General features: G+C 36.4%; 2 protein-coding genes across 4 annotated transcripts; both read left to right on the forward strand.

Annotated features, from left to right (window-relative positions):
* The first annotated feature begins 292 nt into the window (after nt 1-292).
* coq3 (coenzyme Q3 methyltransferase) lies at nt 293-9768 on the forward strand. 2 transcript variants are annotated; one of them, XM_051721499.1, is made up of 6 exons: nt 293-809; nt 963-1115; nt 2618-2717; nt 7165-7407; nt 8773-8854; nt 9125-9768. In XM_051721499.1, the coding sequence occupies exons 1-6, from the start codon at nt 625-627 to the stop codon at nt 9313-9315; spliced, it is 954 nt and encodes a 317-aa protein (XP_051577459.1). In that variant the 5' UTR covers nt 293-624; the 3' UTR covers nt 9316-9768. The 2 variants fall into 2 exon arrangements, with proteins under 2 accessions (XP_051577459.1, XP_051577458.1); XM_051721498.1 differs by having other exon boundaries at nt 303-809; nt 8695-8854.
* Nucleotides 9769-10187: 419 nt separating this feature from the next.
* On the forward strand, nt 10188-27473 carry faxcb (failed axon connections homolog, metaxin like GST domain containing b). Of its 2 annotated transcripts, XM_051721907.1 has the most exons (7): nt 10188-10312; nt 10716-11179; nt 14195-14330; nt 14627-14823; nt 18334-18551; nt 19720-19836; nt 23113-27473. In XM_051721907.1, the coding sequence occupies exons 2-7, from the start codon at nt 10908-10910 to the stop codon at nt 23409-23411; spliced, it is 1239 nt and encodes a 412-aa protein (XP_051577867.1). In that variant the 5' UTR covers nt 10188-10312; nt 10716-10907; the 3' UTR covers nt 23412-27473. The 2 variants fall into 2 exon arrangements, with proteins under 2 accessions (XP_051577867.1, XP_051577868.1); XM_051721908.1 differs by lacking the exons at nt 10188-10312; nt 10716-11179 and adding an exon at nt 11431-11518.
* Nucleotides 27474-27962: the final 489 nt, after the last annotated feature.

A 27962-nucleotide genomic window follows, 5' to 3' on the forward strand; every position in this document is an offset into this window, starting at 1 on the left:
GAAAAAAAAAAAAAGTATTAAATATTGATCTATTTCTTACCCACACCATCATATCGCTTCTGAAGATATGGATTTAACCACTGGAGTCGAATGGTTTACTTTTATTTGAACTTTATGTGATTTTTGGAGCTTCAAATGTCTGGTCACCATTAACTTGCATTGTATGGATCAACAGAGCTGAGATATTCTTGTAAAAGTCTTTGTGTTCTGCAGAAGAAAGTCATGCTCATCTGGGATGGCATGAGGGTGAGTAAATTATGAGAAAATTGTCATTTTGGGGTGAACTATACCTTTAAACAAACGTTGCAGTTCTGCTACACTGGGGTCTATGAGGGTTAAAATTGTTTATAAGTTTCAAAATTTTAGGAACGTGTCTATAATGAATGAAAATAGAATAAATGAAACTGCAGTTGTTACGATAACACCTGCATCTATATAGTTGTTAGAATGTTTCGTTGTGGGACCAATAAAGAGTTGTTGATAAATAAAAAAGTTTGTCATACTCGTGCTTAGGACAGGAACGCTTGACTCCGTTATAAGTTTCTGCTCGGCCAAACTTCTGCGAACACGCCACGGTCACGTTAGATTTAAAGACGTAAGACAAATTATAATTTTAAGGTACATATGACACAGTGTCATGCAATCATGTACTATCAGACAATTTGGCGACAAGCCTTTGGGTTATTAAAAGAATCCACGTTTAGATTCACATTAATCCGAAGCGTGTCCTCCAATGCAAAATCCTTGCGGTCGCTGAGCAGCTGGACGGTTTGTGCGCATCACCGGCGGAGAAATCAGCTGTCAAACGGGTGAGACTCATTTAATCGATTTAACAAGCATGACAGTCGCTTTTCATAATAGGCCACTGTGTCAGATTGCTCAACCCCTCAGGTTTTGTTTACATGCGAAACATAATGGCTTTCAATTAGTTAAAGATCCTAAAAAACCTTTTTTTTTTTCAGATTTCCCCATCTAAATGTCCGCAAAGTGACTCAGACTACTCTTGACCCCGCTGAGGTGCGGAAGTTTCAGGCCATGGCGAGCAAGTGGTGGGACTTGCAGGGAGAGTTTGCTGCTCTGCATTCAATGAATGACCTGAGAGTGCCCTTTATACGGTGTGTATGTTCCTGGTGACTACATCTACCATCTATTCTTCTAACAAAAAAAGTATAATGGGTTTTAGACATGTAGCATTGTATTCTTGGAGTACAATGTAGATACCATAGCACGTGAACATAGTAATCACTCAGAATGTTAAAGTACCTTGGTATTTTGCCATTCTAGACCAGTACCATGGTACTGCCACAGTACTTTTTTCTAAGGGTACTGATTACAGTGTGGAACTCTGTCATGATAAAAACAAAAACAAAAATCTAATTTGAACAGTTCTTATTACGGTAATCATGTTGTTTAGAGTCAGGCTGCGATAACAATTGTTCTATCAGGAAGACTTGCAGACTTGAGTGAAATTTAAGATGACGTTTATTTGATGAATATAGAACAGAAATGTAATGTCTCTCTTTGGCGTAAGCCCCGTCTGGCGGTCCGAAGAAGTTGTACTCTGAACCGTCATATCCTGCTGGAGATAGGAGGTAAGGGCGAGGAGCCTACCCCTGTGCAGGAGGGGACTCGACTGGTGGTGGTGGAGTGGTGGAGGTTGCCGTGTTAGCACAACTGAAACAGCAATGTGATAGAATGTGAGCAGACTTATAAAGCAATGGCTTACATGTGATTGGCTAGGAGTTACCTAGCTAATGGTGCAATGATGTACAGCTGCTAGTCTTCCCTCTAGAACTACGCTGCGCTTACATTTCCAGCATCTATTTTAGTGGCATGGGGAAACTACATAAGCAATGTCCAGGTAATAGCAATTAGGGTGAAAAAACAAAGGTTAGAGATTAAATGCAACATTCATATATTTGTGGTTTATCTCTTGGCATCTGTTTCTGTAAGAGACAGGATGGATACTGTGATTGGCATTGTGTTTTCCCCTCGCCTCCTGGAATCATGCAGCGCACAATTTCTTCCCCTTCTCTGAGCACGGCATGAGATGTATTGGTGATGCCCTCGGGAGAGTGTGCAACAGCGTGCGGCATATATGCAGCGTGCATGGCAATGCCATTGCCCAGAGGGCATGTTTAAATGAGAAACCTCACTGCTGTTCATGGTTATTATATCTTACTTGAGGAATGTGTGTTTTCTATAGATCAGGCAGGAGGAGAAAAAGGTGGAATGGAATTCCTTCCAAGATACTGGGGGGGTGGTTGGTTGAGATGGGCTGAGTTAACAGAATTGGCAGTGTGCACCTCAGGCTGCCTTGATCTGCAAGGCCTGTCCGAGCATTTGGGGAGAAATGTGAAGATGTTACCTTTGGGTCACGCAAGACAGACAGTGAGAATTTATGATTGCTTAAGGAGGTCAGAGGCATTTGTCTAGCCAGAGGGATGAACAGTAAGACATGTTGGTGTCTCAGGAAGCACATTGTGGAATTGCATGCCATGATTAGCATCAGATTTTCTGTTTCATGCTACTCTGATGTACATAATTTTACCAGACTGGAGGTGACAAGTCCTCTTGTCTAATGCCCTTTCACCTAATTTTGTGACACTATTTGCAGGGATAATTTGTTGAATGTACACGGCGTGCAGCAGTTGAGCAAACCTCTGACTGGGCTCAGAATACTGGACGTTGGCTGCGGTGGAGGTGTGCTGAGCGAGGTAATTATAGTCTTGGCAAATTATGCTGTTAAGATTCTCTAGACAAGGAAATGCATGGTTAGTGCACCTATAAATATTCTGTTTACTAAATACACAAAGTTATAGGTTTACCACTACTAGTTCTAAGTATTCACTTAATTTTTACTATTTCAACGTTTGAGAGGTTTGGTCTTGGTGTGTGATGGAAAAAGCATTCTACGGAGCAAAGCTGGTCTCACGTTTGATAACAGATGATTATTTTTAGTTGTCCACGAATGAAAACTGAAAACCTACCAATGTAACTACATGATTAAAACAGACAGCTTCATGCCCAATGGTTTTCTCCACTGAGATAAACACTCTTTCACCCTGACTGATGTGTCATTGTTGGGTTTTTGTGAGCGTAATTTCTCTTGAGTGTCCGGCCTTGCAAAAGCTTATGTCGGAAGTTTGCCTTTGGGGCACATCAGCAATACAGACAGTTGAATTGCTCTGTCTGACCAGCAGATGACAATGTGTAGAGAATTGTTTTGTGCTACCAGTCTGTGGAGTCATTTTTAAAGGATGTTCCGGGTTCAAAACAAATTGAAGGTGCACTCAGTAATTTTTTGAATGTCATCTTGGACTTACACTGACACCTAGGGGTGTGGATGCAGCCTCATTCAAACACAGCGGTTTTCAATTACCGATGCCATTGTAGAACTTCAATATTCACTGTCAGCCATGATTCATTTAATCCAAGAGTGAAAGTGTCCAATAACAGGGTGGTTACTGAGATTAAGCAAGTTGTATTCGAGTGGTCATATGATCCTAACATGGCAGCCCCCATGTGGGGACACTCTCCATGTAAAATATAAAACAGCTTTTACAAGGTCAATGATAAAACTCATCTAATTTTTCATCTCATGTGAATGCCCATGCCCATTTATACATACACTATATTGCCAAAAGTATTCGCTCATCTGCCTTTAGACGCATATGAACTTAAGTGACATCTCATTCTTAATCCATAGGGTTTAATATGACATCGGCCCACCCTTTGCAGCTATAACAGCTTCAACTCTTCTGGGAAGGCTTTCCACAAGGTTTAGGAGCGTGTTTATGGGAATTTTTGACCATTCTTCCAGAAGTGCATTTGTGAGGTCAGACACTGATGTTGGACGAGAAGGCCTGGCTCGCAGTCTTCGCTCTAATTCATCCCAAAGGTGCTCTATCGGGTTGAGGTCAGGACTCTGTGCAGGCCAGTCAAGTTCTTCCACACCAAACTCGCTCATCCATGTCTTTATGGACCTTGCTTTGTGCACTGGTGCGCAGTCATGTTGGAACAGGAAGGGGCCATCCCCAAACTGTTCCCACAAAGTTGGGAGCATGGAATTGTCCAAAATCTCTTGGTATGCTGAAGCATTCAGTGTTCCTTTCACTGGAACTAAGGGGCCAAGCCCAGCTCCTGAAAAACAACCCCACACCATAATCCCCCCTCCACCAAACTTCACAGTTTAGACTTCACACTAGAGTCCAGTGGAGGCGTGCTTTACACCACTGCATCCGACGCTTTGCATTGCACTTGGTGATGTATGGCTTGGATGCAGCTGCTCGGCCATGGAAACCCATTCCATGAAGCTCTCTACACACTGTTCTTGAGCTAATCTGAAGGCCACATGAACTTTGGAGGTCTGTAGCGATTGACTCTGCAGAAAGTTGGCGACCTCTGCGCACTATGCGCCTCAGCATCCGCTGACCCCGCTCTGTCATTTTACGTGGCCTTGGAGTTGCTGTCATTCCCAGTCGCTTCCACTTTGTTATAATACCACTGACTGTGGAATATTTAGTAGCGAGGAAATTTCACGACTGGACTTGTTGCACAGGTGGCATCCTATCACAGTACCACGCTGGAATTCACTGAGCTCCTGAGAGCGGCCCATTCTTTCACAAATGTTTGTAGAAGAAGTCTGCATGCCTAGGTGCTTCATTTTATACACCTGTGGCCATGGAAGTGATTGGAACACCTGAGTTCAATTATTTGGATGGGTGAGCGAATACTTTTGGCAATATAGTGTATGTTTCAAAATTACTATTCATTTCTTTGGTAGTGAAACTATATTAATGAGGAAAAAATTACTGTGTGCACCTTTAAGCTTCAATCTTTTCTTCAAGAATACTAATGCTGCTCTTTTCCATTCAAACACAGTTCAAAATGGCCACTCCTGTCGTGGTCCAAAGAAAAAAGAAAAATCATTATTAAAATACCATAAAAGTTGTCCATACAACACAAAGCTGTTGTATGGCCACAGAAAGTTTGGAATATGGTCTTATGGACTATACTGTTATGATGTCTTTATACTGAACCGTTAATAGTCCTTTGTAGTATTTGTCCTTTTTGAAGCTAGACAGCTCCTGCTCACTATATACTGTTATTCTATGGAATAGATCTGCTTAAAAAAAAAAACGATTTTTATGTTCCAAGAAAAGGTAACAGCATATGAGTTTTGAGCAAGTATGAGTAAATGAGTGAGTAAAAGTAAATTTTCCATTTTTAGGTGAACTACTTAAACTGGTGGATCATTTTTTGAGCACAGACCTGACAAGGACATACTCAAAAAAAAAATGGTCTCTTTTAAAAGAAGAGTCTTAGGAGATGATGTACAAAATTCAGAATTAATTAAAGACATAAAGAAATGATTTAGAAAATCTTAAATTGATTGTAATTTATTACCTAATAATATTTGCATTAAAAATATGACATTCTCCTTGCCACAACCTAAAAACTCAATGGAAGCCATGTTCTCGTTCTAATCTGTGGGTGATAACGCTCTACTTTGTGTTTTTTTTTTTTTAGATCATTTTCTTATAGACAAGTGAATTTTCTAAAAAGCTACATCAAAAGCTTGCCAGATTACCTAATTCTTTCAGTTCCTTTACAATATACAAACATTCGTTCTTTGTCTTACGCCTGATATGATGAAAACTGTTCCGTTAATATTTTCACAATTATGAATGACATACGAATCACGTATACAGTACATGACATATTTTCAATTCAAAATTTTTGAACCAAATGGTGAATAGTTTGCACCCTTGGAAATTACTGTCGGTCAGTACAACATTTCAGTCATAAAAGGGTGGACAAATATTTCATGTTTAGTTAGATACTTACAGTAAATCTTACATGACACTAACACTCTTAACCTGAACTGCTTGCTGATGTGCGGCACTGGGATAATCCGCAAGGTTCCCGCTTAGCATCTTAAACTTGAGTCCCGCCTTCATCGATTTGATTGGCTATCTCAAGGGACACTGACGAGTGGTGTTAGACTGCTGAGCACACTAAAAATTTAACTTTTAAACCATTATATAATATCTGCAACAACTTAATGACAATTAGACAGAGGTGCATAATTGACAGCAGCAGAACAGCAACAAGAATATCAATGGGGGGTGGGGTTGGACAGTGACAGTATGGCCATTCTGATTATTGAGGGGGACTATTATGATAATAGAGATGAGACAACAGCTTGATGGTTAAACGTGAGTGAATGTTTAAAGGGAAAATCTAAAGGGAAAAACTTGAGGGTAATGGTTATACTTTGGATAATTGATATACATTATTTGAAGATTAACAGAGGTAATGGTTATACATTTGGTTAATTGATAATCATTCAATGATTTACCATTATCAATAATTGTATTACCATTAACCACATTTGTCGCATTTCGTATGCCATAAAAATACACTGTTTAAAAAGTATAGCCACAAGATGTAAACATTAATTTAGTGTGATAAAATCACTTTCTGACCTTATCTGTGTGAAGTTATATCCAGTATTACGTCTTCATTGCCATGATGATGTAACGCCGGTAAAACCTGTAATAAGGTAAATGGTGGTAAATCTCTCATTTATATCTTTGTGACTATACTTTTGAAATGGCATGAATTTTAATGTTTATGAACTGGCCCTGTTTACTTCTATTGTAAGTACCTTTTTTTAAAAAAAAATTAGGGATGGATTTTTGTGGTAATCAACATTATGCCATAAATTCTATCGACAGAGCTTAACTCGTATTGAACCTGCAACATTCCTTTTAAGATTTTTATTTTATCCACTTTAAGAATTTAACACCTAAAGAAATTAGTGGTACTTCTGAAAAAAATAAAAATAATAATTAATTATTCAGTGTAATGTTTCCCTCTTATGGTCACATTGCTAACTGAAAACTTTTGAGTAATGCAGCATCCATGCTAATAAGTATCAGTATAAACTCCCAAGACCTCCGAAATGAAAAATAAACAAAAAATTACTTCTTGCACCTTAAAGTTGTTGAGAACAGATGCTGAATAGACTCTGCTGTACATTGCTTGTAATATACTGCAGAACAACAAACAGAAGGAATCAACAGCAATGCAGGTTTATTTAGACTCAGAGTATCTTTTTCTAAAGGTTTGAACCCAGAATAGCGCTAACATTTTCAGCCACTAGGAAGACTGGGAGCAGATGTGCTTGGGATCGACCCAGTGGAGGATAGTGTGCGGACTGCAGAGTTGCACTCCTCCTATGATCCCGATTTGCGGGAAAGGGTTCGCTATCAGGCATTCACACTAGAAGAGCTTGCTGAGGAAGAAGCCGAGGGGTTTCACGCCGTAGTTGCATCCGAGGTGGTGGAACATCTGGCTGACCTGGATGCTTTTGCCAGCTGCTGCCAGCAAGTGCTGAAGGTGAGCTTTTAATAGGACAGACTTTTTAATGTACTTTATACACTGTAGTGTTTTCCCCCATAATAGTGTATATTCACCAGACTGACCTAATTTATTAATAGGAAATGAATAAAGTGCTGCAAAACTTTTAAATTAAACATCTAAGCTAATATTAAATAAAGTCCGAGCTTAATTATGTTTTAAAGAGTGGGGATGCACCAATGTATCGGCCGCTGATATTAATAGGTCAATTATTGACCAAATTACGTCCTTTGACAAATTGGTTTTAAGTATGAAAACGCCTATATGAAAAACCGATGGTTCATTTATAATTAATTAACTACATACTATGTAAAAACTGAATTAAAATGCACAATCCAAAAATAATGATAGCCACAGAATGTAGAAATTGGCACTCCTAAGAAAGAACATTTAAAATTGAGTTTTTGACAGTTTGACAATGAGAGTTGTGAAAGCGGCACATACGTATAGGCTACATGATGAGGTAAAACCATCCAAAACGCTTTGAAACCAGCAAACTTTTAATTCTGAGACACTGGTATGATATCCATTAAGACTGCACGATTAATTGAGTTAAGTTTAAAATCGTAATATGGTCTTGCATGATTACTAAAGCTTGAAAGCCTGAGTTTAATAGAATGCAGTCAGAGCTTCAGTCAGCAATCGGTGCCCTCTAGCAGTTTGGATGGCATTATCCATTATACCGCGATAGAACTTAAAGAGCGTTTTATTCCTTTGGTTAAAACTTTTTATTTTTCCATGATGTAGCTGAGGTTTGAGTGGAATTGCCCAACATATGCATAGTTTGAATTTGTGATGTTCTATTATATACAGTACAAACATGTAAAATGTGAATTCTGTTGTTTGGAACTGCAAAAACAGAAGTGCAAAAATGTTTTAGAAGTACAAAATAACCTTTTTCCACATCAATCATCATGCTATGATATTTAGTTATTTTTCAATGTTTTGTGCTGTTTATCTTTTATTTATCTTTCATTGTGGCTCTCTTTAAAAAATTGCCCTGTCATGTGTTCAACAGATCCAATCCATGTTCAGTGGAAATTATATTTATTGTTAAAACCACTAAAAGCTCTTGTACTTTGAACATTTCTAAAACATAATTCCTGAGAAAAACAGTGATCTAATAACAAAATAAGGTAAGTGGCAAAATATCAGTATCGGCCAATAGTTTTTGTTAAAATCGGTATCGGCCAATAATTTTCATATCGCTGCATCCCTAATAAAGAGGATAATAGCTAGAGTTGTCTTTCCTTGTCTTTCTTTCAGCCTGGTGGCTCTCTTTTCATCACCACTATTAACAAAACTAACCTGTCCTATGTCCTTGGCATTGTGGCGGCTGAGCAGCTGTTAAGAATTGTACCAAGTGGAACTCATGACTGGGAGAAGTTCATCAGCCCAGAGGATCTGGAACGACTGCTGGAGTCATGTGAGTGCCATCTCCCACTTCTACCTCTATCTAACTCTGTTTCTGTTTCTATTCCCATTTATTTATCCATCATTTCCCTTTTCTCTCATCTTTTTCACTGTTCTCTTCTGGTGTTTTACTAACAGCTTCAATCTATAAAAAGTCCCTATCTTCTTAGAAAAAGCCTTGCATACATAAAAGTACTTGACTGTGGAATATGATCTAATGTTCCCTTGCTACAACAACATTTGTTACTTGCTTTTACCAACTGCCAGTGTCTCTGTGTCCCAGTTGGTTTCTATGTGGAGGCTATCAGAGGCATGATGTACAATCCTCTCACAGGAGCATGGAGCTGGCAGAAAAGCACGGCCATCAATTATGCGTTGCACGCTATAAAACGCAAAGAAGAGCCCCTGCCTGAGCAGACCTGGGCTGAGAGTGAGAATCTGGATGAGCCAGGTCGAGCCCCAAGTTACAGCTAAGCTGTTGCAAATGTTGGAGCTGCCAAACGTTTCACTAACTTCAAAAGGCGGGTGAAGTTAGTATTTAGACACATGCCAGATCTCAGACTTTGCATAGTGTAGAAATTGTGAACCAGTAAGATAATCTTTTGTGTTCTGTTCCTTCATAAAACAAGCTTTATGAAGCTTTATTAAGATGTGAAGTCATGGTTGAAGCACTTCCATTTGATTCACACCACAGTCTTCATGTCTCTGCCTTTTGTCCAAAATAAATAAATAAAATAAATAAATATATAAAAATTAACCACAATTTACTTGTGTTCTGCGGTGTTGATCTTTGGTTGGTTCCATAAAAAATAAAAAAAAGTCAAATATTATGTGATAAGACACTTGTACATACTGTACAAAAATTGAGATGATTCATTTTGTTATGATTGTTGACTTTTTCGGTTACAATAAAATGCAGCATATGTGTGGGAAGTTACATGACTTTAATATGCTACACATCCATTCAGCTTCACAATGCAACTTACCACTGCAACTTTCAAATACAGTTGGACCAGGCCAAGTATTGCATAACAGCAAGAAGTCCTCCTGAAAACCTGTTATGCTCAAACCTGATTTTAGAAGGAGATCAGATTACTGTAGTGCTTTCTGTCTTCACCCATTAATTCATAGGTGCTATGTTAAAAATTATTTGTATAAATTATTACCCTTTGTGGCAATTATTTTCCTTGCATAATATTTCCACTATGATATGTATTTGTTAAAACTTCCTGTGATTATTGAATGCTGGGACTATGCCTAAAAATCCCACTAGATAATATTAGCTAGACAATTATTAATATTATTAACCACTGTCTCAGGGGAAACCTGTGCCATGTTACTGCCCTGAAGTTTTGCTTTCACAACATGCACATGTAAGAGGCTTGTGGTTGTGGACATTTCAGAACATCAACCTTACAAGTCAAAAATTCCTGTGATGATTGCCATGATATACACCAGATGTTGGTGTGGTGTAAGTAAAACTCCAGCCTACACTTCAAGTGATTAATTTGCATTTGGCACTACATTTGAAATGAACATTAGCCTACTAGTAGCCTCTATTTGATCTTTTTTAGATTTTAGATTGATAATCATTTTATATTCTTTGTCAGACAATATAGGCCGATAGGCTACTTTAATGTAATGATATACTAAAATATAAATTAAAAAGTTAAACATTTGTTTTGTAGGCTAACTCTGAATAAGAGAAGTGTCTATTACCTCATACCAGTCAATGTCAATTTAAATTACATTATTTTATATTTTTAAAATCAAATGTCAATTTGAAGTATGCTGTATTTAGTTTATATTTAAGATGTTAGGCACGTGAATGACCAATGACTTATTAAAAGCCTGCATGTGTTTCATATGCTCAGTATCCATGTGACATCACTCAGCTCCACCAGCGCAAACAAAAGGAGGATGCTGAGCTGGATGCGGGAGCCAAATCCCGTTAAAATGCTGTTCTTTTGCTTTATTATGAGGCCGAAATAACACCCAACCATGTAATAATTGTCCGTTATTAAATGGATAAATGAAGTGGCGCAGGGTTTGTTGGAAGAAGCGGGATGAGAGAGAGAATGTACTGGGTCGCTGGATTCGCCGCCTCCCGGTCGTTCGTGGTTGATCTCGGCCGGAATCAGAGCCCGTCCCTCGGGTTGTGTGGCTCTGATGAGCGTCAGTTATTCTATGGGTACATAGTAACCGTCCCTCTGCAGGATTTTGGTGTGATCATGTCGGGACTGGTGTCGGATTCCTGGTGGAGGAAGACTCTTTACATCACCGGTGGTGCCCTTCTAGCTGCGGCTGCCTATCTGCTACACGAACTCCTCTCCATCAGGTTAGTGTTATGGTCTGTTGTTATGGTTATATCTAAAATGGTTCAGTATTGTTTGCAATACCTTATTATGCATGCAGACATTTTTATTTGAATAACCTAGGTGGGCACACTGCGGCCAGTGCCACTGCTGCGGGAGTTTCTCCGTGTTTTCGCTCGCCTGCGCTGGACCAGATCGAGTCACGTTTTCTAAATCAGATGTACGGGCGGTGTTTGACCGCAAGTCACCTTTTAAAAACGCCCTGTCATCAATACTCAATACAGAATTTCCCTTGTTTACATTAGCACTAAACAATAGCATCATGGTCAATTCCTTCTGGATTCATGCGTTACTACCCTAAGGTAAATTAATGCTGCACATGATCGTGACTGTTTGGTTTACGATGGAACGTGATGCCCTTGAGCTGTATTGTACGAACGACCTTTCTTGGTCCGTAACATGAGATATGCAGGCCATTAGCCTTCATAATGAAATCAAGGTGACTGAATTGCTATTGGAAACGTTTAATTATTTAGATTTTAGTGGCTGTACCGAGCTGTTTGCTAATATGACAACAGACACTGGGGAATTTTCAGCACCACAAATGAGTGGACAGCATCATGCTTGGCTGCCTAGCTCTGCAGCATTCACTTTATACTGACGCTTCTGTGATTCGAATTTTGTTTCGACGTTCCAATATCTCGTTGTAATTGGCGCGGTTAGTTTCAAAAGCCAGCTCTAATAGCTACTCTGGAGTCATATTATGTAATCATTACTAAAACTTACGTTTCTGTTTGATCTCGATTTATTACGTTTTCGCCCTGACGGGATCCACCAAACGCTTAACAAGCAAACTGTTATTTATTTGTTTGTTTATTCATTAATTTACTCTCACTGAGCGCTTTAGTTGGACCACTTTGGTCTTAATGAAGTTCCAACGTGGTCTTCTGCTGTTGAAGCCCATCCATCTCAAGGTTCGACGTGTTGTGCATTCTGAGATGCTATTCTGCTCAACACAATTGTACAGAGTGGTTATCTGAGTGGCCGTAGTCTTTCTGTCAGCTCGAACCAGTCTGGCCATTCTCCGTTGACCTCTCTCATCAACAAGGTGTTTCCGTCACAGAACTGCCGCTCACTGGATTTTTTTGTTTTGTTTTTGCCACAATTCTGAGTAAACTCTAGAGATTGTTGTGCTTGAAAATCCCAGGAGATCAGCAGTTACAGAAATACTCAAACCAGCCCGTCTGGCACCAACAATCATGCCACGGTCGAAATCACTGAGATCCCATTTTTTCCCCATTCTGATGGTTGATGAGAACATTAACTGAAGCTCCTGGCCCCTATCTGCATGAATTTATGCATTGCTGCCACACGATTGGCTGATTAGATAATCGCATGAATAAGTAGTTGTACAGGCATTCCTAATAAAGTGCTCAATGACTGTATCCTTCATTGTACTTGCTTCTAACATTTGAATTGGAGCAACATTATCAACGATGGCTAAATGCGGATGCATCCCATTGCACCTCAGAATCTGTGTTAATCATTTTGATCTGTGTGAATGGATTTCAGCAAATCTAAAGTAATACTTTTTTTTCTCTCACACACAAGAGACCCTGGTTTAGAGACTTTTTTGCACAGTTATCAGTGGTAGTTTAGTTTGTTTTACATTTGTTTTAGAATAGGTTTTTTTAGTAGAATATATTTGTAGAGTTGTATGTGGGAATATGACACCACTCGGGTTAGGGTTGGGTTAGGGTTATGGAGAATCAGACTAGGTTGTTTTGTGAGACAGAGCTCAAGATATCTTGCACTGTAGTTGCTCCTTGCCTTCAAGCTGTTTTAAAATAACATCCTGCCCATTTTCTCCCACACACATCCTGCTGCTTTCTTATAATTACAGTATCAGGATGTTTTCCACTGCGCTATTAAAAATGGTTGTAAAAAGCACCAGATTAGATTTCAGATTAGGGCTCTTTGGCTTGCAACAATAACAGAACCCTTGTTGGTGCTTCATAGCATTTTTTATGTTCTGTGGCTAAAATTTGTGTTCCTGTGTAGCTTAGGTTATGACCTTGGCCTAGGGTCAAGGTGTAACATAAATGATGCACGTTAACAGATTGAATGTACAAACTTTATTTATTTATTTATCACCATTTAACATCTGGAAGCAAAAGCCTAAAAGGACAGGCAATGGCCAAAATAATAAAACCAAATAAATAAATAAACAAGAACTAAAATAACTTAACAAAATAAACCAAACACAAAATACAAATGACTTACCTCTTTCTCTGTCTATCAATAAACAGGAGAAAAGAGTATAGCCTACAGCTGCATGGCGTTTTGCTCTGTTTACACTATTTACAATATTTACAGGAATGCATATACTAAACACTGACAGACAAAGAACAAAACAAGTGAATAATGCACAGCAACACAAAGGAGAAAAATCACTTCACTAAGGAATTAGTGACATATGCTGATGAAATGCATACTTTAAATGCGCTGCTTTGGATAACAGTGTCTGCCAAATGAATAAATGTAAGCGTTTATGTTTCATTAAGGAACCTGTTGTTAAAGTACAGGTGTAAAAAAAAAAAAAAAACTTAATCCCCAACACAAAGAACCATTTCAGCAAAAAGGAAAAAAAGGGTTCTTTACTTGGATATGATTCTAAATTGAACTATAAAGCAAATAAAAAAAACCTTTAAGAAACCCTTTTGCATTTTGCTCAAACTCATACTTTTCTGAGCATTTTGGAACTTTGCATTGTGGCACTTCTCAATGTTACTGTTTCTTTAAAATGAATGTGGTATCATTATTTAGTTGGTACATTAAGTCGCTTTAGAAAAAGCATCTTCTAAATGACTAAATGTAAATGTCTTGATATTCCATATGTCTGACTGTGACATTTAACCATATTTTCAGTGACGGCTTACTACATATATGTTTTTATTTTCCACAGTGAATCCTCAAATAGATTATGTGATTAATGTACATTAGTAATTTACAGTGTATGACTGATCTCTTCTTTACAGGAAGGAGCAACAGTTAGATTCTAAAGATGCCATCATCCTTCACCAGTTTTCCAGGCCAAAGAATGGGGTGCCAAGCCTGTCACCTTGCTGTCTGAAAATGGAGACCTATCTGCGCATGGTTGATCTGCCCTATCAAGTACGCATATGTTTAAAGAAGCAGTTTGGATGCAGATATTTGAATTTGCACCATCTGCTGTTTAAATGTCAATGAAATTCACAAAAGCTCTTAGAATGTCTAGAATTATCCATTTATTGAATACATGGGATTTTTAAAATTATGGAAATACATTTAAATGCTCCAGAATAATTAATAAATGTTTTGTAAAACAGTCAGTACATACTGAAAATATATAACATATAAATTAAATGTATGATTTACATCTTTTCATCCTCAGTATAAATCCTCTTCTGCATTTGTTTCCTCCACTTCAGAATTACTTTGATGGAAGCCTCTCTGCTCAAGGCAAGATGCCTTGGATTGAGTATAACTATGAGCAGGTGTGTGGAACTGAGTTTATTATTGATTTCCTGGAGGAGAAACTTGGTGTGAGCCTTAACAAGAGTCTGAACGCTCAGGAGCAGGCGGTAGCACGGGCCATTACCACAATGGTGGAAGAACATTTGTACTGGTGAGTCATGCAGCAGTTTTCGGAATGAGTCATACTTATGCTGCTGAGCCAGATGTTTAAATATGCTACTACTGTTTACTGAGTACTGAACAGTTCTTTTTAATAGGTTTAAAGCTGAAGTGTGTAATTTTTTCATTGTTAAAATTTGTTCTACTATCCTAGGTAAACATGCAAAAACACCTATAAGCCATATGTAGGTTGATTTCCCTTAAAAGTGTAAACACTGTGTCCCTGCAATGCTATCAAAGCATTGCTCTGTTTGTTAGAGTCTGGCCAAACCAACGTTGCAACCACTGGCATGAGCTCGGGCCAGGACAATCTGTTTTGAACTGGAAGACAAGGGGAATGTTTGGAAAATCTTGTTTGAAAATGATAATTATTTTTGCAGTTCTGTTTGGTGACATTAAAGGTGACAAATTATGCACTTCAGTTTTAATGGAAAGTTACGTTTTAAATCAAACAAGGACGTGGTTCTTCCTGGCCAATGCATTTTGATGGGAAGTACAGAGTTGACATACAATGATTGGTTCTACACAGACCTCATTGTTATAATACCTAATCAAAGTGGATGCCTGCCTTTATGAGAAATATTTCAAAAGTTTTACGCTAAATCATTTTTGAAGATTTCAATTCTATTTCACATTCTGTCTGCATAAATGAAGCTGATGAAATTGTACTAGTCCATATAGTAAAACATTGCAATAAACTGATGGGTCATATGCTGAAAAATTATCTTTACCATTGTGTATTTTAGTGTAAGTAGTACATTGGAGAAGAAAAGGAAGCTAATAGGGAAAGAGACAAAGCCTATCCAATTTGTGTTGTCTCTTTCTTCCCTGCACATTCTGTCCTTACATTGTCGAGCGCTATTCAGTGTACTACATATAAGCTTCCATATGACTATTGATTGAATAATTTATGGGTTTACAAAGCTTTGGTGAGGCCCTCCAGATTTGTGTCTACCAGAGTAGTGCTGTGTATGTCAGCTGAAAAGCTTGCTGAGCAGGGACATTTATTGTCATATAAATAAAGAGTAATAGGTGTCATGCTGGAACACAGACATGAAATCTGGATTGCTGGTGTGCCTTGATCAGGAAATTGTTCTTCTAACCCTCTTGACCCATTTAAAAAAAAAATCTAGTAATACGAGATTAAGACACACAAATGCTGGCAGATATGTACACTATGTATACTATATAGTACAGTACTGTTGCATTAAATTCATGTATTATGTGATGTCAAATTAAGTTCACAAATGTTGGTAAATGCAACATTTCTTTGTCATACTGTGTAATAATTGTATTTTATAGTGTCATAGTGCTTAAAGTATCTGAGAATAGCCTACTTTTTTTGTATGAGTTCACAATAATGCAACACTAAACAGATAGGAAAAACATAGCAATAACTAATGTAGCTATAATATATATGTAGAATGCAGAACAAGCCATGATTTGATGTTTAAAAAAAATGATAAAAAAGCACTGCTAAACCTGTTTAAGCTGTTAAAGTTCAAACTGATTCTGACTGTCAATTATATTTGGTATATTCATAGCCATGAAATGTTGGATGAGTGTGAACCCAGAGAGCAGCCCTTGAAGTCATTTTGGATGAACGCTTTTTATTAATTCATGTCTAGTGAGCAAAGAATTTAATTAGAATACAGCCTTAATTAATTTGATTCAGATAATCACAGAACAGAGAATTAATTTAAAGTTTAATCTCAAAGGCCAAACTGAGTTTGTGTTCTGTTTGATACTAGAGTTGCACTCAGTTACCAGCTCATTTATAATAACCTCTGAATTATAAATAAGCACATATTATCGCCTATGCTCATGAGTTATTTGTTGAAGTATTCATTATTTTGGAAAAAAAAAAAAAAAAAACGGCTGCTAATATGCTAATAAATAAATATGTGTTCACTCTAGAAAATACTCTATTATATCTACTTAAAAGAAAAAGTATAGTTACAATATTACAGTAAATATTTTATTAAAAAATTGTACTGCCTAAATAACATAATTTAAAACTATTATAATATTAATGACTGTTGAATGCATTACATGTTTTTTTTAATTTATATTCCATATTTTTACATATATATTTTGTAATGTATTTTTTATCATTACTATTATTACTAGTATTTATACATGAATATTGATATACATATCAAGCTACTAAAAAATAAGCATAAGTTATATCAAAACAAAACACAGATACGGTTAACTATGTATTTATTTATTTCACAGAGCAGGTATAGTATTCATTTACAATAAACAACTAAAAACAGGGATTTAAAAATATACATCAAAATTAAACAACACTTAAATACTGTATATAAAAACTAAATAAAAGTAAACACAGACAGACTTGCAGACAGTGATGCATCTTGCAAAATGCACAAACAATTAATAATTTTCTTATGTTGAAAGTCTTCCTAGTATTTTAGCATTTTAACTGTCTCCAATGTATCCTTACATAAATAAACCTTTACATTTTCACAAGGAAAGAGATTCGTTTCAAAAAATGATTTAAGGGTTAGTTCACCTAGATATTAGCATTGTCATAATTAACTCACATCATATGTTGTTTCAGAGCTGTCTGATTATCTGTCTTCTGCTGAAGCAAATACAGAATGTTTGGGACCGACAGACTCGGTCACCATTTACTTTCACTGTACTGGAAAATATATATATTTAAAGTGAATGTGACCGAGGCAGTCAGTCCCTAGCATTCTGCCCAACATTCTGCTTTTGTGTTCCATGGAAGAAAGCAAGTGGTATGGGTTTGAAACAACATGAGGGTGAATAAATAATGACAGATTTCCAAAAGTGATATTCAGTATAACAGCACTGGTCCACTTCACCATTGATTTTGTCTCACTTACTTGAAAATGAACTTCTTGTTTATGTAACTGTTGTATAACAGCGATATCACACCAGCAATCATGCTCTTGTACTAAATATCAGCTCAGCTGTGATTACCTGTGGCTTTGTGCTTATGGTTTAATACTCGTGTGATATTGCTTAATTATGATGGACTTACTATGTCATATTACACTCAATGATACTGTTCTGTTTTGTAGTGAAATTCACTGTACAATTTTTTTTGTGAAATGCAGTCTACAGACATTGTGTGGTGCATTTATTAAAATGTGTTTTTCTCTCCACTCTCTAAACATCTTATGGAGTTTGTTTTCTTGCCACAGTTGCATTTTGGCTTACATACTGAGGGCTTAAAGAAATTAAGGCATGATTTTCTGTAAACATGCTTTGAAACTACGTGAATTGAAAAAAAAGTGAAAAGCGCTATTCAAATAAAAATGACGACTTCAGGTGGAGGCAGTTTATGTCTTTGGGCAAATTCAAGGAGAATGTGCTCAGAAGAATCCTTTACCATTTGTTTTGTCTATGTATCTTAATTATTTGTATTAAGAGTTGAATTGATGCAAATACTCATAATTAAAGGCTTGTCTTGCTACCTTTAATTGGCTCATTCTGTCTCTCTCCACAGGACTATTGCATATTGTCAGTGGGTGGATAATGTTCATGAGACTCAGAGCATGCTTGATCTTCCCGGACCCCTCAGTGACCTGCTCAAATGGATTTTGTGTCAGCTGACTGGTGGAATTGTAAAAAGAGAGATGTATTGTCATGGCATTGGCTGCTACACTAAAGAAGAGGTTTACAGTCTCATGGAGAAAGACATGCGCACATTGGCCACACTGCTAGGTGAGTACGAAGAGTGAGTACACAGTTTTACTTTAACAGTAGCATGCTTTCTTGATATGATAATTAAATAATCATTGTATTTTTATATTATTTAATTAATTCATGTTGTGAAATCTTAAAACTGGGATAGTTAAAGTGAGCTACTGCCTAATGCAGTGATTCCCAATCAGAGGTACAGTACCGTGCAAAAGTTTTAGGCACTTGTGAAAAATATTGCATAGTGAGGATGTCTTCAAAAATAATACCATAAATAGTTTTCATTTATCACTTAATGTCATACAAAGTCCAGTAAACATAAAAAAAGCTAAATCAATATTCGGTGTCACCACCTTTGCCTTTAAAACAGCCCCAATTCTCCTAGGTACACCTGGACACAGCTTTTCTTGGTTGTTGGCATATAGGATGTTGCAAGCTTCTTGGAGAATTCACCACAGTTCTTCTATCTATTTTGGCTGTCTCAGTTGTTGAACATTATTAGTGGGAATATAAAGGTGCCTGAGACAAAAATAGGTTGGGAAACACGGCTTAATGTTCAGGCTTTTGCTGTTTACATTAAAATGCCTGTGTCAAACTGCCAAGAAACCTGAAATAAACTTTCAAGATAAGCATGTAGCAGCACATGTAGCAGGCATGTAGTATGTACCTTGTAGTGGTACTTTGCATTGCTTTCATCTTGGTTTAGAGGAGTCAGCCATTGTTGTTGCAGAAGGCAAGAATGTTGCCACGATTAAGCTCAAGTAAGCTGTTTTATGCTCAAATGTACTAAATAAATAGAAATAAAACTTTTGTTTATATCATAAAGTGGTATTTTCAGCATGTTCTTTTGAGGCCAGATGCCTTAATGTGATTTAATATGAATGTGACTAAATTTCACTTTTTTTTAAAAAAAGGTGATCTTGTCACTTGTTATTCTTTGGGGCATGCTGTTCATTGCTTCCTTATGAAGGTTTAATTTGTTTACTTAGCAAGCTGGTGAAACATATGCTCTGATCCATGCTGTGAACTTTAGTTTTTCATTTAATCCATCTGAAAAGAGAATACTCTAAGGCTTTAAATGTTTTTCTTGTTGTGGCAGTTTTAAGGGAATATGTCCCTGAATTTTTTTTTTTTTTTTTTTTTTTTGCCCTATTTTATTACTGGGGGTTAATTTTATTTTCTGTATTGCCAGGGGATAAGAAGTACATCATGGGTCCCAAGCTGTCCAGTGTGGATGCCACAGTGTTCGGTCACCTTGCACAAGCCATGTGGACACTGCCTGGCACACAGCCCGAGCAGCTCATTAAAGGTGAGCAAAACCTGAAAGAAACATAACGCTCTGCATCAGTCACAGATATTATTGTCTGGCTGATTAAAAATTAAGTGGAAATAATTGTAAATCAGTTGCTGTCAAAAGAGCAGCACAAATGTACCATACAATTTGTCATTGAGAAAATGTGCTATATTCCAAGTCTTCTGAAGCAATAAAATAGCAATACGTGAGGAACAGACTGAAATTTAAGTCATTATTTTCTGAAAATCTTCCTGTGTTCCTGCAGTTCATAAATATAATTTGAGCTCATGTATATTCAAATATGCTGCATGAAGATGCAACGTGCCAGGGTTGACGTCAATGACACCAAATGGCATTGGTTTTCACATGTCTCGAAACCAAATCTGACATGCTAGATTGAATATGCAGAAGTGAGAGCTATAGCAGACTTCCGTCTGTACCTGACACCCAGCTATCATATGGCTTCAGAAGACTTATAATGTAGTGCACAATGCGTATGGACTACTTTTATGGTGCTTTTATGGTACTCTACCACACCAGTCCACATTCTCTTTCGTTGTATGGAAAAGAACAGCGTAAACATTATGCCTAACATCCCATTTTGTGTTCTGTGGGAGAAATAAAGTCATACATGTTTAGAATGACATGAGGGTGAATTTTGGATGAATTATTCCTTTAAAATGTTGTTCTCATGCAAGGCAGCATGTCAAATGTTATTCAGTTTATCCACTAGATGGCATTATAGACCTTTATGTATGCTTATGTATGTTATGGTTCAGTCATACCAGCAGACAATGTCAAAGCATCTCACCAAAATGAATATAAGGAATTACATAATTTCCATTTACTCCGAGCTAAAATACATTTGAACAAATATCAGCCATCCAGTTAACAAGATCTGACAGGTTAAAGGTCTTAAAGGAATATTCCAGGTTCAATACAACAAGTTCAGCTCAGACAACAGCTTTTGTGGCACAAAAATTACATTCGACATTCTATTTTCATTTTCTTAAAAAAATAAATAAAAATCTGTGTTACAGTGAGGCACTTACAATGAAAGTAAATGTGGCACTTCTGTAAACATTAAAAGTCTCATTGTTTTAAAAGTATTGCCACAAAATGTAAACAATATTTGTGTTAACATAAAAAATTGCTTGATAACCTTTTATGTGTAAAGTTATATCCAATTTTACAACTTCATTGCCATGACGACGTAATGCTGTAAACACTAAAACCCTAAAACAACCGTAAAAGTAGTGATTTAAACAACTTTGAAGCTCAAATAACGCATGCATTTTAACAGAAGAATTAACGTAAGTGCTTTTGTAAAATGATAAGCTTCACATTTCTGTCTTTAAACTCTCCAAAAATTTGCCCCATTCACTTCCATTGTAAGTGCCTCATGTAACCTTGTTTATCGCTTTTTTCTTTTCTTTTTTTTTAAAAGAAAAGGAGAAATGATTTGAAAATGTTTTTGTGGTAATCAACATTATGCCACAAATGCTGCTGACTGAGCTAAACTTGAATTGAACCTGAAAAATAATTTTAAGGGATAGTTTATCCAAAGCTGAAAATCTTGTCATCATTTACTGACTCACGTGTTGTTTTTAACCTGTATGACTTTTTCTTCTGTGGATCACAAAAATTTGATGTTAGGCAGAACTGTTAGCCTCAGTCCCCATTTACTTTCATTGAATGGAATAAAGATTCATTGGGCCTCATTCATGAAACACAAGCAGAATGAATTTTTGTGTCTTTCATACGTAAAGCCGGTCTGACATAAGTTTTCGGATTCATGAAAGTTTTAATATTTTCAAAACGTTAGTCGGTACAAACAAAACGTTCATCTGCTCCCGACCATTTGTAAATCGTGCGTAAGACATCCGAAAGTCTAGTGTTCTTTCAGACAAACTGCCATGACTACATTTTGATAGAAGTCAAATTAAGTAAGTAATGAAAAAATCATTAGTAAATATATGAGGGAAATTAACCTTAAAAATAATATATATATATATATATATATATATATATATATATATATATATATATATATATATATAAAGATTCTTTTTTTATTTATTTAGAAACATTTCTTTCCTGCTTGCATTTATTTTTTCAAAGTATCGTTTTTTTCCCCCCAACTTTGCTTATTTCCAGCAGAAGTTCTTGGCATGGGTTTGCATTTTATTTTCTCTAGAAAAAAAAAAGCCCACTAACGTGACTAGCTGGAATTTTTTTTAAAATATATATATAAAAATTTATTATTAAAGTATCTATTATTTAGATTTCATAATTTAGTATAGGCATCAGAAAATCGCGTTCAGTTGACGGATGGTCAGTGGTAAAACCATAAATGAACACATCGCAGGCAGGTGCCAAACAATACAATGGGGGAAAAAAGAAAAAGCCTGCACACTGTCGTATAGCTTGTAAATCTGCAATATCTTATAGCGTTTCGGTCAAAGACCTTCTTCAGGCATTCTATCAATTTCTTTGAAGATTTTTCTTGTTGCAAGGGAAGTATACAGTCTTGGATTTACTCAAGAAGTTTCTCCAATGATGCTGGTGATGCGCTCAGCTGAACCAGAGAAGGTTAATGATGGTGGGCATCCTGCTGTGGGCATGAACTGAACATGTTTTACACAAATGCTTCATGTCAAACCATTTTTATTGACCTTGGACTGTTTAATTCACAAAATAACCTCTGATGACAGCAAAGATAACAGTAAGTTGCTCACTTTCTTTTTAGATGTGAGTGTTTGCTAAATCATATTTTACGATGTGAATGCACTTAATTAAAAAAAAAAAACTTTTATTACTGTTTGCACATATGTTACAAAACAAAAAATCTACAAATAATTAAAAAAAAGCTTCCTGTTGTCATTTACTAGCGAGTCTGAAGTCTTCCTTGTATGGCGTTTTCATGGGCATGAATTATGATAATTGTGAATGAATGTGCATGCGCGCTCTATTTACGAATGTCTGCAATTCACTAACATACGCAAGTTGTACTAACAAATCTGGGGAATATGAAGCTTTCGTGAATCCTGTGGAAAGTTTTTGGGAAGTTCCATTTTACACGGAAATTACTCCCAAATAAAATTGAAGGATGACTGGGGCTAACATTCTGTGTTCCATTTAAGAAAGTAAGCCAAACGGGTTTTGAACAACATGAGGGTGAGTAAATGATAACAGAATTTTCATTTTTCAGTGATTAATCCTTTTAAAAGGAAACAAGAAAGCTGCATAATAGATGCTCTCCTCATACCTGTCTCTGACATCTGTCCTCAGGAGAACTGATTAACCTGGCCATGTACTGTGAGCGCATAAGGAGGAAATTCTGGCCAGAATGGTTTGAAGACTTGGAGGACTTCTGTTATGACAGTGATAATGACACCACCAGTGGAACGCCCAACAGCCTGATGGACCTTGGTCTCTTTTCCAGGACAGACACTTTAGAGGAGAGTGTTCTAAGCTCCCCATTACACAGTAATACACACTCGCAAGACACAGACCACTCTGCACGTTCACTGTCCGACTCTGACATTGAAGTAGACGGCTCAGATTTGGAGCAGCAGCTCAAGGGTTAAATCGCATACTCTCTGCCCTTTGTTAGGGGTGGCTGCTTATATTAAAGGGATACCCTTTTGTTCCCACCAATCAGAAAGTTTGCTGTAACCTCTATTGTAAAAGAACACTATGGAGTACGTGATGGCTCCCAGTTCTTCAAAACGAAAATTGACATTTCTTGTCTGGATGAATGGACCTAAAGTAGAAACGGAGTGTGTATATGTGTGAGATATTCTGTATCGAATAGGAGTGTCAAAATGACATCAGTCATGGACATGTGCGGCTCAAGATTTACACCACAGAAGTTGGATGCTCTCTTTTGCTACCTTTGTGAGATGTGTAAAAGACCATCTGTTCGGTTGCAGTTAATGAATCACCATTGGAAACCCATTATACATCAGTTCTCTCAAATTACAAGTGTTTGTTATGCCACCGTTTCAGTCTGGCTTTTAGTTTCAGGTTTTATTTTAAAGGAAAACAAACTTTTCTGTCATTCAACCATCCCAGCTGAGAGGGAAGCAGTTCAGGGTTTAGCCACAAGAGGTCTTCATTGTTGTAACCCTATGTGTTTCTGTAGTTATATGCATTGTTAACCTTATACTACAGCAAAAAAAAAAAAAAAAAAAAAAATTAACATTCAAAACAGTAACCTAAAATGTTGTTCCAAACAAGACAGGTTGATCAAATACAGTGGGGTTCTAAAGTCTGAATCCACTCGTGAACATGTTCCTATTTTTCATTACAAATTATATTATCAGCATAACAAATTGAGTGAAAAGGTGAATTGAAATATTGACATGCATTTCTTAGTATTTGGTATGTCCCCCTTTTGCTTTAATGACAGCATGCATTTAAACTGGCACAGATTCTACAAGTTTGTGCAAAACCCGATGATCCATGTTATCCCAGCATTCAATGGAAGCAACGAAATCTGACCTTTTTGCACAAAGGAGTTAAGGTCAATGTAACAAATTTGCTTATTTGATATGCCCTAGAAATCATGCAGATTCTTGAATAGTTCTTATTAATTTTATGTCATAATGTTTCTTTGTTTTAAATGTTTCAAAATCGTAAAACTTTTTTTCCAGATTTAAATTAGATTTTAAACTTCAGATTTTGAATGTGTATTCAGACTTTTGAACCCCCCAGTATGTTTTAATCTAATTTTGTTTTTAGAGCAGAATCATGGAGGAAAACATATTAGCTTGTGTGATTCCAGGATGTTTGTGCAAGGTTGACAAGTAGAATTTTTCGTGACGGACCTACAGCTGTATGAATTTCTCCCTCCAGTTTAACCCTGAGAATTCCTATTTCCAGATCATCTTAACAACACATAATCATGCTGTTAGAAATGGATGAGAAATAAGAGGATGGATAATAGGATTATGAAAATTATGAAGCATTTAATCCCCTTTCTCACTCACCTGACTAACAGAAATAACACAGGAAGTCCACATTTAGGCTGAGTAATAACACAGAACAGTCATTTTTATATACATTTTATTTGCTAGGGCTCCAGTGTATATCATGAGTCTCGATCAGACTGAATGGTGCTTAATGCCTGTGTGCCTGACTACAGCCATTTCTTGTGTCTCTTCCATCTAGAAATGTAATACAGACCTGTGTAATACAGACATGCTACCACCAGAGGGCACTGTGACCATTCACACATTGGGTGGGTCCTATGCAGCTAGTTGTATTGCCCTTGAGGGCATCCCTGCTAGCTTCTGCCTTTAAACAACATTTTTAAATATCAATAATTTCAGCACTGTATAAACCACAGTGAACCTCTAGCGAACACACAGCAGTCATCAACTTTGTTAGTAAGAGTTAGCGTTGTGAAAATATGTTTCTTCATCTACGTGTGTGTGATTTATGTACCAAAGTGTAGCGCGCGCAAACTTTCGCAGATTTGCCTTAATACTAGGCTTTTTTATTTTATTTTTATTTATTTTTTCGGACAACGCTACGAACCAGTATATGATGTCACGCATCAAATATATTTGGTATAATTAAATAATGAATAACATATAAATAATATTTTATTAAAAATGTTAAAATATATTATCTACTCACTTTCCTGCAACAATAAATATCGCAGCTTTGAAATGTGTATCCTTTGAATTGAGCCAAGTGGTCAGCGTGTGACGTTTCTGTCTCCTATTAGTCGCGCGTCCTCTTGAACGAATTCACGGTTCAGAGTTCACCAAGCTTGAACTTTGGTACGCAGCGTAATACGAATGTTTTTTCGCATGAGGTTACGTTTCCGCTCTGCTGCATTCGGATGCGTTTGAATGAGAGTAAATTAGTTGAGCGAAAGTTAATATGATCAACAGTCGCATGCTGAATTTACCCTCTTTCTGTTGAATTTACTTGAAACCCAAGCCAGTCCTAATAGAAAAGTTAATTTATTTCTATCCCTAAGGTAGTACTATGTTTTATGCAGAAATCTGTTGTTTACTTTTCATATTGTTTGCACACTTTAAAGGGACAGTTCACTCAAAAATGAAAATGTCCTGATCATTTACTCATGCCATCCCAGATGTGTATGGCTTTCTTTCTTCTGAAGAACATAAACAAAGATTTTTAGAAGAATATCTCAACTCTGTAGGTCCATACAATGCAAGTGAATGGTGACTGAACTTTGAAGCTCCAAAAGCACATAAAGGCAGCATAAAAGCAATCCATATGACTCCAGTGGTTAAATCAAAGTCTTCTGAAGCAATACGATGGGTGTGGGTGAGAAACAGATCAATATTCATGTCCTTTTTATTTATATATAGTTTTTTTTACTATAAATCTCCACTTTAATTTTCACTTCCACATTCATCGTCTTTTGTTTATTGGCAATTCGCATTCATTGTGCATATTGCCACCAGTTCAGGGCTGGTCAAAGATGGAGATTTATAGTTTAAATATCTGTTTTTCACCAACACCTATCATATCGCTTGAGAAGATATGGATTTAATGACTGGAGTCATATGAAATTACTTTTATGCTGCCTTTATGTGATTTTTGGTGATTCACATTTCTAGCCAACATTCACTTGAATTGTGGACCTACAGAGCTGAGATATTCTTCTAAAAATTTTCATTTGTGTTCTGCAGAAGAAAGAGAGTCATACACATCTGGGATATGCAAATGGTAAGAGAATTGTCATTTTTGGGTGAACTATTCCTTAAAGTTATTGAAAGACTGTGGACAATGTTAAAATACAGATGTAATTATGTGAAATTATGTGACAAAAATGGCACTGACAGCAGGGTCCATACAATCAATGAGGTGTGTTATAAACTGTATGTGTGTGTAAGAAGTTTACCTGTTATACATTGTTTGCATGCATGTGTGTGTATACATGTGCTCTGGTGTACCAAAGTGCACCACTGGAAATCCTTTATCAGATGTTTATAAAACCTCTCTCTCTCTCTCTCTCTCTCTCTCTCTCTCTCTTTCTCTCTGTCTCTCTCTCTATATATTTATATATATATAGCTTAATTCCTCTTTACGATGTCAGGTTTGAGGAATAAATCCAGTCTCATATGGATCTTGTGTAAATATTACTTAACTTGCAACTTTTGGATACAAAGTTTCATGGTGTAAAAGATATCTAGTTCAGTAGCTTGAAACTCAACACTCCTAAAATTGCCTTTTTAATCCATGATAACAGTTATACCAAAATTTACTTTAAAAACCATGCAACACAAAATGCGTTGGTAGATTCTCAGAATTATTTTTCATTCTTCATTGTGATATATGTTGGTCTATAGAATTGCATTCTAGAAATGTTTCTGTGTGTTGAGAACATAGCTGGATTATGTTCTTATCTCTAACTGAAAAGAGATGTTAAAGTTAATTTTGCGATTTGTTATTAAAGTTTTAAAGCCATATTACAGAGTTAATTTCCTGTCTGTGGAAATAAAATTATGATTATTAATGTAGATTCTACCTTATCTGAATCAGCTATAAAATATTGTGCATAACTGAGACACTCCAATGAGTGTTTATTAGTTATCCTGAGCTTGAGTGGTTGTTTGACAATGATTGCTCCGAAACATTAATTAAAATATCTGTGACGATTTCAATGTCTGTGTGTATATGATCCTGTTTTTGAATGCAAGAATATTATGTTGTTTGGTGGAGTTTATTTTGTAATTTTTTTATTTAAAAAAAAAAAAAAAAAACATTTTCAGTTTCTTAAAATTTCTATATTCATCAGTATTGTAATAGGCCTTGGTGTCGGGATCTGGATTTTATTTAATGGAAAAGCGGATCCCTGATTTACATGAAATTCTACTCACAAGTTTTGGAAAACCAAGCGCAGAACTTGGAAACAAAAGCAAAGAAAAATACAGCGTAAGCATACAAAAAAATGAAAATATGAGCAAAATTGTCAGAGAGCACAAAAAACAGTAATATAACCAAGGAAAACATGATTTTGTTTGCAATTCTGATGACTTTGCTTTAATTTTTTTTTTTTTTTTTTGCAGCATATTTTAAATGTTTATATATTTTTTATTCATGCTTGTTATTTTTTGATCTACGCTAATTATTTTGATCTGCGCTTATTATTT

Source organism: Myxocyprinus asiaticus, chromosome 16 (genome assembly GCF_019703515.2).
Source record: "Myxocyprinus asiaticus isolate MX2 ecotype Aquarium Trade chromosome 16, UBuf_Myxa_2, whole genome shotgun sequence".
In the NCBI taxonomy this organism is placed as follows: Eukaryota; Metazoa; Chordata; class Actinopteri; order Cypriniformes; family Catostomidae; genus Myxocyprinus; species Myxocyprinus asiaticus.